The sequence below is a fragment of the Salmo salar genome, chromosome 20 (assembly GCF_965601325.2).
Source record: "Salmo salar chromosome 20, fSalSal1, whole genome shotgun sequence".
In the NCBI taxonomy this organism is placed as follows: Eukaryota; Metazoa; Chordata; class Actinopteri; order Salmoniformes; family Salmonidae; genus Salmo; species Salmo salar.
Genome location: NC_138310.1, coordinates 70,395,768 through 70,408,513, shown reverse-complemented (window position 1 = coordinate 70,408,513; position 12,746 = coordinate 70,395,768). Strand labels below are relative to the sequence as shown.

Below are 12,746 nucleotides of genomic sequence, written 5' to 3'. Positions count from 1 at the left end.
GTTATGATTGCCATTACAAAATGACATGTTTTGTTACAGAAATGTACAACAGAGATGTTGAATCATATTAGGCCGTTTGAACACTGCTGGTGCATAAGGAGAAGTTTCTACATGTGTCACAGCTAAGCAGGTGTAATGGTATGGCAACACTGGGCCAGGGATAAAGGCCGTGTTGGGACATTTAAACCATGAGTAAATAAATAGGAGACACTAGGTTGCTTTATTGGTTTTGGAGAGTGTTGTTGTGTATGGAGTTAACAATGTCATGATTGGATGGATGAGAGGAGCCGTGGATGACTGGTGGAGTGGAGATGGGTGAGCGTCTCTGTGCTGTGGTGGTCTAATGTGAGTGTCTGAGGTGATTGTGAAAGCTGCACCTGCATGTTGGACTGAGCTGTGGACCTAAGCTTTCTGCACAGCTGCTTCACTTGTGTTTGTGTTAGACTCAAGTGATAGATCCCCACCTCTCTAACCTGTGTGTGTGTTCCTGTGGGGCTCCCAGGTGCGCACCCTGGCGAGGACAGATGAAGCTCGAGGTCTGCTGTGGCTGATGGAGGAGGAGGCTGTGCAGCCAGGGGGCTCTGAGGACACTCTGCTGGAGAGACTCTTCAGTTACTACGGCCCTGACCAGGGGGACAACAAGGGACACGCCCTGCTCCTGAAGAGCGACAAGCCGCATCACTTCCTGTTGGGCCACAGCCACGGGACGGACTGGGTGGAGTATGATGCTCAGGGTTGGCTGAGCCACGCCAAGCAGAACCCTGCCTCCCAGAACGCTGCCACTCTGCTGCAGGACTCACAGAAGTACGCATTTAATTCACTGATTGTTCTCCATAGTAGCACTTTACAAAGAAAATATACTTACCTATTTGTCTCTGTCTCTCGCTCTTTCTCTGTCTGTCTGTCTCTCTCTCTAACAGGAAGAACATTAGCAGTCTGTTCTCTAGTCGTAGTGGAGGGCCCACAGTGCTGTCTGGTTCTATCGCAGGGTTGGAGGGGGGATCTCAGCTGGCCCTCCGCAGAGCCACTAGCATGAGGAAGACCTTCACAACCGGCATGGCCGCCGTCAAGAAGAAGAGCCTCTGCATCCAGATCAAATTGCAAGTGGTGAGCGTAGAGTCTTTTCTCAAGGTTTCTTCCTACCTCTTTGAGAGGGTTTAAGTCCGAGTTTCTCTTAGGAACTTTGTATGACAATTAAGCGTTATACAAATATAATTACAGTCAGGTCCAAAAATATTTGGACATTGACCAAGTTATTATCATGAGCTGAGCTGAAAGTGCATCCTTTCAGCTTTAATTTAAGGGTATGTACATCCAAATCGGGTGAACGGTGTAGGAATTACAACACTTTCTGAATGTGGTCCCCCCAATTTTAAGGGCTCAAAAGTAAATTGGACAAACTAACATAATTATAAATTAAATTGTGACTTTTAGTATTGGTTGCAAATCCTTTGCAGTCAATGACTGCCTGAAGTCTGGAACCCATGGACATCACCAGATGCTGGGTTTCTTCCCTGGTGAAGCTTTGCCTGGCCTTTACTGCAGCTGTCTTCAGTTCCTGCTTGTTCTTGGGGCGTTTTGCCTTCGGCAAGTGAAATGCCTGCTCAATTGGATTCAGGTCAAGTGATTAACTTGGCCATTGCAGAACATTCCACTTCTTTGCCTTAAAAAAGTATTAGGTTGCTTTCGCAGTTTGCATCGGGTCATTGTCCATCTGCACTGTGAAGCGCCATCCAATGAGTTTTGAAGCATTTGGCTGAATCTGAGCAGATAATATAGCCCTAAACACTGCTTTTGTCAGCAATCACATCATCAATAAATACAAGGGAACCAGTTCCATTGGCAGCCATACATGCCCACACCATAACACTACCTCCACCATGCTTCACAGATTAGGTGGTATGCTTTGGATCATGAGCAGTTCCTTCCCTTTTCCATACTTGTCTCTTCCCATCATTCTGGTACAAGTTGATATTTGTCTCATCTGTCCATAGGATGTTGTTCCAGAACTCTATAGGCTTTTTAGATGTTGTTTGGCAAACTCTAATCTGTTTTTCCTGTTTTTGAGGCTTACCAATGGTTTACATCTTGTGGTAAACCGTCTGTATTTACTCTGGTGAAGTCTTCTCGATTGTTGATTTTGACACAGATACGCCTACCTCCTTCAGGGTGTTCTTGATCTGGCCAACTGTTGTGAAGGGGTTTTTCTTCACTAGGGAAAGAATTCTTCTGTCATCCACCACAGTTGCTTTCTGTGGTCTTCCGGGCCTTTTGGTGTTCCTGAGCTCACCAGTGCGTTCTTTCTTTTTAAGAATGTACCAAATAGTTGATTTGGCCACACCTATTGTTTTTGCTGTCTCTCTGTTGGGTGTATTTCGATTTTTCAGCCTAATGATGGCTTGCTTCACTGGCAGTGACAGCTCTTTGGGCTTCATATTGAGTGTTAACCTCTCTGGGCTAGGTGGGACGTCACCGTCCCACTCTATTCAACAACCAGTGGAACAGCGTGGTGCGAAATACAAAAACCTAAAAAATTCAATAATTTCAATTTTTCAAACATACGACTATTTTACACCATTTTAAAGATAAGACTCTCATTAATCTAACCACATTATCCAATTTCAAAAAGACTTTACAGCGAAAGCAAAACATTAGATTATGTTAGGAGAGTACATAGCCCAAAATAATCACACAGCCATTTTCCAAGCAAGCATATATGTCACAGAAACCCAAAACACAGCTAAATGAAGCACTAACCTTTGATGATCTTCATCAGATGACACTCCTAGGACAGTATGTTATACAATACATGCATGTTTTGTTCAATCAAGTTCATATTTATATCAAAAAACTGCTTTTTACATTGGCGTGTGATGTTCAGAAAATGTATCCCCACCGAAAACTTCCGGTGAATTTACTAAATGACTCATCATAAACGTTGACAAAATACATAACAATTATTTAAAGAATTATAGATACAGAACTCCTTTATGCAATGGCTATGTCAGATTTTAAAATAGCTTTTCGGCGAAAGCACATTTTGCAATATTCTGAGTACATAGCTCAGCCATCACGGCTAGCTATTTTGACACCCGCCAACTTCAGGGCACACTAAACTCAGAATTAGTATTAGAAAAATGGTATTACCTTTGCTGATCTTCGTCAGAATGCACTCCCAGGACTGCTACTTCCACAAGAAATGTTGTTTTTGTTCCAAATAATCCATAGTTATGTCCAAATACCTCCGTTTTGTTTGTGCGTTCAGGTCACTATCCAAAGGGTAACGCGCGAGCGCATTTCGAGACAAAAAAATTCCAAATGTTCCATTACCGTACTTAGAAGCATGTCAAACGCTGTTTAAAATCTATTTTTATGGTATTTTTCTCGTAAAATAGCGATAATATTCCAACCGGACAATAGTGTATTCATTCAAAGAGGAAAAGAAAAACAGCGTGGTCTCGTGAATGCGCATATCCAATCTCTTAGTCACCAGGCAGACCACTGACAAACTGAGCTAACATACTCTGCCCAGAGACAGGAGACTCCTCAATCCGCTTTCTGAAGGCTTTAGAGAGCCAATGGAAGCCTTAGAAAGTGCTACGTAACCCCAGAGATACTGTAGTTTCGAAAGGGACTAGAAAGAAGAACTACAAATTCTCAGACAGGCCACTTCCTGCTTGGAACTTTCTCAGGTTTTTGCCTGCCATATGAGTTCTGTTATACTCACAGACACCATTCAAACAGTTTTAGAAACTTCAGAGTGTTTTCTATCCAACTCTACTAATAATATGCATATTCTCGTTTCTGTGTTACCAGTTTAAATCGGGTACGTTTTTTATCCGGCCGTGAAAATACTGCCCCCTAGCCCAGACAGGTTAACAGCAACAGATTCCAAATGCAAATGCCAAAAATCAACTCAAGACCTTTTATCTGCTTACTGTAAATTAACTAATGAGGGAATAACATACACCTGGCCATGGAACTGCTGAGCAGCCAATTGTCCAATTACTTTTGGTCCCTTAAAAAGGGGGGACCACATATAAAAAGTGCTGCATTTCCTACACCGTTCACCTGATTTGGATGTAAATACCCTCAAATTAAAGCTGATTTCAGCTCATATTCATTATTTAATTTCAATTTCAATATGCTATGATAGACAGCTAAAATAATAATAACTTGGTCATTTTCCAAATATATATGGACTGACTGTACAGTGCCTTGCAAAAGTATTCATCCCCCTTGGTGTTTTTCCTATTTTGTTGTATTACAACTTGTAATTTAAATTGATTTTTATTTGGATTTCATTTTAATGGACATACACAAAATAGTCCAAATTGGTGAAGTGAAGTGAAATGAAAAAAAGAACTTGTTTAAAAGATGTTTTAAAAAATGTAAAATGGATAAGTGGTGCATTTAAATGTATTCAGCCCCTTTGCTATGAAGCCCCAAAATAAGATCTGATGCAACCAATTACCTTCAGAAGTCACATAATTAGTTAAATAAAGTCCACCTGTGTGCAATCTAAGTGTCACATGATCTGCCACATGATCTCAGTATATATACACCTGTTCTGAAAGGCCCAAGAGTCTTCAACACCACTAAGCAAGTGGCACCACCAAGCAAGTGGCACCATGAAGACCAAGGAGCTCTCCAAACAGGCCAGGGACAAAGTTGTGGAGAAGTACAGATCAGGGTTGGGTTCTAAAAAAATATCTGAAACTTTGAACATCCCATGGAGCACCATTAAATCCGTTATTAAAAAATGGAAAGAATATGGCACCACAACAAACCTGCCAAGAGAGGGCCGCCCACCAAAACTCACAGACCAGACAAGGAGGGCATTAATCAGAGAGGCAACAAAGAGACCAAAGATAACCCTGAAGGAGCTGCAAAGCTCCATCGCGGAGATTGGAGTATCTGTCCATAGGACCACTTTAAGCCGTACACCCCACAGAGCTGGGCTTTACAGAAGAGTGGCCAAAAAAAACGTTGCTTAAGAAAAAAATAAGCAAACACATTTGTTGTTCGCCAAAAGGCATGTGGGAGGCTCCCCAAACATATGGAAGAAGGTACTATGGTCAGATGAGACTAGAATTGAGCTTTTTGACCATCAAGGAAAACGCTATATCTGGCGCAAACACAACACCTCCCATCACCCCAAGAACACCATCCCCACAGTGAAGCATGGTGGTGGCAGCGTCATGCAGTGGGGATGTTTTTCATCAGCAGGGACTGGGAAACTGGTCAGATTTGAAGGAATGATGGATGGTGCTAAATACAGGGAAATTCTTGAGGGAAACCTGTTTCAGTCTTCAAGAAATTTGAGACTGGGACAGAGGTTCACCTTCCAGCAGGACAATGACCCTAAGCATACTGCTAAAGCAACACTTGAGTGGTTTAAGGGGAAACATTTAAATGTCTTGGAATGGCCTAGTCAAAGCCCAGACCTCAATCCAATTGAGAATCTGTGGTATGACTTAAAGATTGCTGTACACCAGCAGAACCCATCCAACTTGAAGGAGCTGGAGCAGTTTTGCCTTGAAGAATGGGCAACAATCCCAGTGGTTAGATGTGCCAAGCTTATAGAGACATACCCAAGAGACTTGCAGCTGTAATTGCTGCAAAAGGTGGCTCTACAAAGTATTGACTTTGGGGGCATGAATAGTTATGCATGCTCAAGTTCTGTTTTTTTTTGTGTGTCTTATTTCATGTTTGTTTCACCCCAAAAACATTTTGCATCTTCAAAGTGGTAGGCATGTTATGTAAATCAAATGATACAAACCCCTCCAAAATCAATTTTAATTCCAGGTTGTACGGCAACAAAATAGGAAAAATGCCAATGGGGTGAATACTTTCGCAAGCCACTGTATATAAACATTTATATTTATACATGCAAATGTGTACAAACTTGAGTCTTTGTTTTTATGCTTGTGTGTGAGTGGAAATGCTTTAACTCCCTGTCCTCTTGTTTCTCCAGGATGCTCTGCTGGACACGGTGCGCAGGTCCAGAGTTCACTTTGTCCACTGCCTACTGCCCAAGGCAGATGCGGTGGGGGTGGGTGGGGAGCCGCGTGTGGCCCACGGAGAAAGCTGCGACTCAGGCCTCATGCAGCTGGATGTGGGCCTTCTGAGGGCTCAGCTCCGTGGATCGAAGCTTATTGACGCTCTGCGCATCTACAGGCAAGGTAGGACTGGACACCACACAAGTCAAGCTGAGTCATGGACATTTTCCCCCTTAATTCTTCCTATTGAATTGTGTAATTAATCAAAATTATTAAATAAATGTTGACCTTGTGTTGTCTTTTCCAAAAAGGATACCCTGATCACATGGTGTTCTCTGAATTCCGTCGCCGCTTCGATGTGCTGGCACCCCACCTGACCAAAAAGCACGGACGCCACTACATCGTCACAGACGAGAAGCGGGTGAGTGTCGAGGCGTTCCCTCCACCTCGTAAACGAGTGATAATATAAAAGCCTCCCTCTCTTCTCCCCCTCCCTCCCTCCCCCCTCCTAGATCTGCTCGTGTGTAATTAATTATGATTACACTGGTTGGCAGCATATGGCTGGTGTGCTGATTATTTACGTGCAGCACAGAGAGCTCTCTCGCTCTCTCTAACTCTGTCCTCCCCTTCATCTCTTCTTCCGCTCTCTCTGTCTTCAGTACCAACTCTATAGTGTAATAGTAAAAAAAACTATGTAGCTGGAATTGAAGAAATGGAATAGACAGTATCTTGGCTGAAATGTGTTATTTTCATTGTTGTGTAAGGAGGTTGTGTTTTTGAAGTAGGGCAGTTAAAGAGGTCCTCTGTCACAGCTAAAACATACAGTGAGCTATGGAAGAGTTAAAGAGGAAACAAGACTCCTTGGAGACATGCAAAGGAAGAATAGCCTGTTCCGAAATAATTAATGGGCAAAAAGGTACTTCATTCTCTGTGAATAGACAGACAGAGAGGGAATTATAGAGAACTCAAACAAAGCCCTCTCTCTCAGAGTTGGAAGCCTGTCTGTCACTTCCTCTTAGCTTGGGCTGTATGGCTGTGTTACTGTAGCTGTTTTACTGTAGCTGTGTTACTGTGGCTGTGTTACTGTGGCTGTGTTACTGTAGCTGTGTTACTGTAGCTGTGTTACTGTAGCTGTGTTACTGTGGCTGTTTTACTGTAGCTGTGTTACTGTAGCTGTGTTACTGTAGCTGTGTTACTGTAGCTGTTTTACTGTAGCTGTGTTACTGTAGCTGTGTTACTGTGGCTGTGTTACTGTAGCTGTGTTACTGTAGCTGTTTTACTGTAGCTGTTTTACTGTGGCTGTGTTACTGTAGCTGTTTTACTGTAGCTGTGTTACTGTAGCTGTTTTACTGTAGCTGTTTTACTGTAGCTGTTTTACTGTGGCTGTTTTACTGTAGCTGTGTTACTGTAGCTGTGTTACTGTAGCTGTGTTACTGTAGCGGTTTTACTGTAGCTGTGTTACTGTAGCTGTTTTACTGTAGCTGTTTTACTGTAACTGTTTTACTGTAGCTGTTTTACTGTAGCTGTGTTACTGTAACTGTGTTACTGTAGCTGTTTTACTGTAGCTGTTTTACTGTAGCTGTGTTACTGTAGCTGTGTTACTGTGGCTGTGTTACTGTAGCTGTTTTACTGTAGCTGTGTTACTGTGGCTGTAGTGACTTCATCCTCCACTGAGCCTGTTTACCTACCAGACTCAGTACTCCTGCTGAGATCCTCTCTGTCAAAAGTCCTTTAAGTAACTGTCCACTTTTAAAAGTTAATATTATTTTAGCTCAAACCCAAATAATGCGGTTGACTCATCCTATACTCGTATTTGTGGCCAAACCATAAATAAAATAAATACTTTTAAAAAAAACACCTCATACAGGCTGTTTAAAAAATGCTTGCTATTTCCTCTGAGAGGATGTCATTCTCCTGAGGAGGATGAGCTGGCCAATCAGTGGGCTACTCGTATGAATACTTTTAATGACCAGTATACACCCACACCATTCTGTTGTTGGGAGGAGAACACAGAAAAGCTGCTTTTTAACATAGTTTCTTCAAAAAAATTGTAATAAAATATTTCACTCATATTATAATTCATTCTAGGTCATATTTCATTGAAATCTGGAAACACTGGACAGTTACTTTAAAACAGCTAATTCAGTTCAACTCCCTCCCTCCCCCTTGAGGCTACGGCTATCTTCCAACTTAACTTTGTACTCAAACTTTAAAGACCCTCCTCCTCTACAGAGACTGATTTAGATACAGTACACAGTCCATATTTAGACTTCTGTCACAGAAGTGACCTGAATCAAATCAAATTTTATTTGTCACATGCGCCTATATACAACAGGTGTAGATCTTACCATGAAATGCTTACTTACTAGCCCTTAACCAACAATGCAGTTAAGAAAATATAATTACGTCCCACCTGTGGGACACAGCCAGTGAAATATCAGGGCGGAAAATTCAAAAACAACAAAATGTCATAATTCAACTTTCTCAAACATACGACTATTTTACACCATTTTAAAGATACACTTCTCGTTAATCTAACCACATTGTCCGATTTCAAAAAGGCTTTACAGCGAAAGCAAAACATTAGATTATGTTAGGAGAGTACATAGACAAAAATAATCACACAGCCATTTTCCAAGCAAGGACATGTGTCAATAAAACCCCAAAACAGCGAAATTAAGCACTAACCTTTGACGATCTTCATCAGATGACACTCCTAGGACATTATGTTACACAATACATGTATATTTTGTTCGATAAAGTTCATATTTATATCCTAAAACAGCATTTTACATTGGCGCGTGATATTCAGAAAATGTATTCCCATCAAAACGACCGGTGAATGTGCACATCAATTTACAAAAATACTCATCATAAACGTTGAAAAAGTACACAACAATTATTTTAAGAATTATAGATAGACTACTCCTTTATGCAACCGCTGTGTCAGATTTTAAAATAGCTTTACGGAGAAAGCACATTTTTCAATATTCTGAGTACATAGCTCAGCCATCACGGCGAGCTATTCAGACACCCGCCAAATTCGGGCAACCTAAACTCAGAATTAGTATTAGAAATATTGTATTACCTTTGCTGATCTTCGTCAGAATGCACTCCCAGGACTACTACTTCCACAAGAAATGTTGTTTTTGTTCCAAATAATCCATATTTATGTCCAAATACCTCAGTTTTGTTCGTGCGTACAGATCACTTATCCAAAGGCATAACGCGCGAGCGCGGAACGAGAGACGAAAAGTCCAAATGTTCCATTACCGTACTTAGAAGCATGTCAAACGCTGTTTAAAATCAATCTTTATGGTATTTTTAACGTAAATTTGCGATAATATTCCAACCGGACAATAGCATACTCATTCAAGAAGAAAAAGAAGGAGGGGCGCGCTCGCGGGACCGAGCATATCCAATCCCTTTGTTGCCAGGCAGACCACTCAGTAACTGAGCTCCTATACTGTGCCCAGTAACAGGAAAATGCTCAAACCACTTTCTGAAGGCTTTAGACAGCCAATGGAAGCCTTAGGAAGTGCAACGTCACCCCACAGACACTGGAGCTTCGATAGAGAATCAAAAGAAGAACTACAATTCCCAGACTTTTCACTTCCTGCTTGGATTTTTCTCAGGTTTTTGCCTGCCATATGAGTTCTGTTAAACTCACAGACACCATTCAAACAGTTTTAGAAACTTCAGAGTGTTTTCTATCCAAATCTACTAATAATATGCACATTCTAGTTTCTGGGTAGTAACCTGTTTAAATTGGGTATGTTTTTCATCCGGCCGTGAAAATACTGCCCCCTAGCCCAGACAGGTTAAGAAAATATTTACTAAATAAACTAAAGTAAAAAATGTATTTAAAAAAAGTAACAATAAAATAACAATAACGAGGCTATATACAGGGGGTACCGGTACCGAGACCATGTGCAGGGGTACAGGTTAGTCAAGGTAATTTGTACATGTAAGTAGGGGTAAAGTGACTATGCATAGATAATAAACAGTGAGTAGCAGCAGTGTAAAAACAAAGAGACATGGAGGTTACAGATAGCTAGCTTGGTGCCTTAGCTGTAGCTTTGTTCACTGGTTGTTTTGGTCTGCAGTCTCCTGTTGAATAGACTGATGTTAGGGGACCGTGCCTGTTGCTATGACGCTATGTGCAGTCCTTTGGGGCGACGACAGAGGGGAGCTGACTTTACCAAAGCACTGTCTGTCTGTTTGTCCGTTCTCTTCATTGATCTGTCTGTCCATCTGTTTGTTTCAGGCTGTGGAGGAGCTGTTGGAGTCTCTGGACTTGGAGAACAGCAGTTACCACATGGGTCTGAGCAGGGTAAGTAACACACACACACACACACACACACACACACACACACACACACACACACACACACACACACACACACACACACACACACACACACACGAACAACCCACACACAGACACTGCATCTCAAAACACACATTATCTATGTCTCAAAACTTAAGAGAACTTACATTAGGAGAGAATATGTAAACTAATAATGAACTATGTATAAACCATTAATAAATGCTTCGGAAAAGGGTTATGACAAGTGACACTGACAATAAGTGTGAAGGCTTAGCACAGTCTAAATCAGGCCCTAGGTGTTCTGTCTCTGCCTGGGAGCAGTGATAGAAAACGTACCCAATTTTCATACTTGAGTAAAAGTAAAGATACTTTAAAAGAAAATGACTCAAGTAACAGTGAAAGTCACCCAGTAAAATACTACTTGAGTAAAAGTAAAAAAGTATTTGGTTTTAAATGTACTTAAGTATCAAATGTATGAATCATTTTAAATCACCAGACCACACGATTTTCTTGTTTTTTAAATTTACGGATAGCCAGGGGCACAGATCAATACTCAGACACAATTTACAAACTAAACATTTATGTTTAGTGAGTCTGCCGGATCAGAGGCTGTAGGGATGACCAGGGATGTTCTCTTGATAGGTGCTGTAACGAGTGCTCTGAGAGTTGGGAAGCAAGTTCAGGAAGTGAGTGTTTTAATAAATAAACGTAACATAATACAAAACAAGAAAACACAAACAATGCACAGACATGTCACAGAAACAGAATCAATAACGCCTGGGGAAGGAACCAAAGGGAGTGACATACAGTGCCTTGCAAAAGTATTCATCCCCCTTGGCGTTTTTCCTATTTTATTGCATTACAACCTGTAATTTAAGTAGATTTTTATATGGGTTTCATGTAATGGACATACACAAAATAGTCCAAATTGGTGACGTGAAATGAAAAACATTACTTGTTTCAAAAAATAAAAATAAATGGAAAAGGGGTGGGGCATATGTATTCACCCCTTTGCTATGAAGCCCCTAAATAAGATCTGGTGCAACCAATTACCTTCAGAAGTCACATAATTAGTAAAAAAAAGTCCACCTGTGTGCAGTCTAAGTGTCACATTGCAACAAAATAGGAAAAATGCCAAGGGGGTGAATACTTTCTCAAGCCACTGTATATAGGGAAGGTAATCAGGGAAGTGATGGAGTCCAGGTGAGTCTGACACGCAGGTGCGCGTAATGATGATGACAGGTGTGCGCCATAATGAGCAGCCTGGTAACCTTGAGGCCAGAGAGGGAACACGCGTGACAAGTGCGTAAATTAGACCATTTTCCTGTCCTGCTAAGCATTTATAATGTAACGAGTACTTTTGGGTGTCAGGAAAAATGTAAGCAGTAAAAAGTACATCATTTTATTTCGGAATGTACAGTAGTAGAGTAAAAGTTGTCAAAAATATATATAGTAAAGTCCAGATACCCCAAAAAACTAGAACTTCAAAGTATTTTTACTGAAGTACTTTACACCACTGCCTGGTATACCAGCTGTTTACCCAGCATGCCCTTCTCTCTGGAATCATGGGTCTGCCGCTGTGGCACTGGTTCCTGGCTGGGTCCCTGGGCTGGCAGCCTTTGTCTGTTAGTTGGCGGTTGGCGACACTGGGAGACAATTACCCCCAATTCTCTTCTGTTGCTCCCTGTAGCCATTGATTTTGGCATGCGATAGCTCTCTTTGTTTGTGGCGCTTCGTCGTGGCATGCCGATAACCCTCCACAAACACCAATCAGCACAGTGAGAGTCAAACCTTTCAAATGCAAAAGCAAGTCCAAAGGAAAAGACAGGCTGATAAATTGCTAATTAGCATAGGAGGCTTTTTCTGAATGTCTCCGGAATAGAGGACAGCGAGAAGTATTGTTCTGAAGTAAACAGTAGGAAAAGGGTGTTTAGGGAAGTTTGGCATTGGCTGGTGTGTGTGTGTGTGTGTGTGTGTGTGTGTGTGTGTGTGTGTGTGTGTGTGTGTGTGTGTGTGTGTGTGTGTGTGTGTGTGTGTGTGTGTGTGTGTGTGTGTGTGTGTGTGTGTGTGTGTGCGTTCCTTCCCATCTCTCGTCATGCTGAGAAAAATGGACGACTGACAAAACAACAAGCCCAAGTGACCTCAGCCGACCTTTAGAGTTGCATTCAGAGACAAAGAGGTCCAATATGTTCCCCATGTTCCTTCGCCCACGCTGACAGTCATTGCTATGCAGAAGGTCATCCTGCTAGGGGGGAAGGCCTGTGTGACTGGGCCTTTTACTGTGACACATCACATATCCCATTGGCGTTTCTCAGCGGTTGCATCACTAGCGGGTCGTGATGGTGGGCAGGAAAGTCACAGGCTGGAGAGTGTTCTCTCAGCTCCTCGTCATGATGTGATAGTGTGTCTGTGTT

The 12,746-nt window shown here is 41.8% G+C and overlaps 1 protein-coding gene across 9 annotated transcripts in view; it reads left to right on the top strand.

The window, feature by feature from the left end:
- LOC106581247 (unconventional myosin-XVIIIa) overlaps window positions 1-12,746 on the top strand; it is a 169,473-nt gene that overhangs the window by 96,703 nt on the left and 60,024 nt on the right. For all 9 annotated transcript variants that reach the window (XM_082966707.1, XM_082966705.1, XM_082966704.1 and 6 more), the window contains 5 exons: window positions 503-804; window positions 921-1,107; window positions 5,978-6,185; window positions 6,314-6,423; window positions 10,270-10,335. In XM_082966707.1, the coding sequence (XP_082822833.1) occupies window positions 503-804; window positions 921-1,107; window positions 5,978-6,185; window positions 6,314-6,423; window positions 10,270-10,335 (873 nt within the window). The remainder of the gene's footprint in view (window positions 1-502; window positions 805-920; window positions 1,108-5,977; window positions 6,186-6,313; window positions 6,424-10,269; window positions 10,336-12,746) is intronic.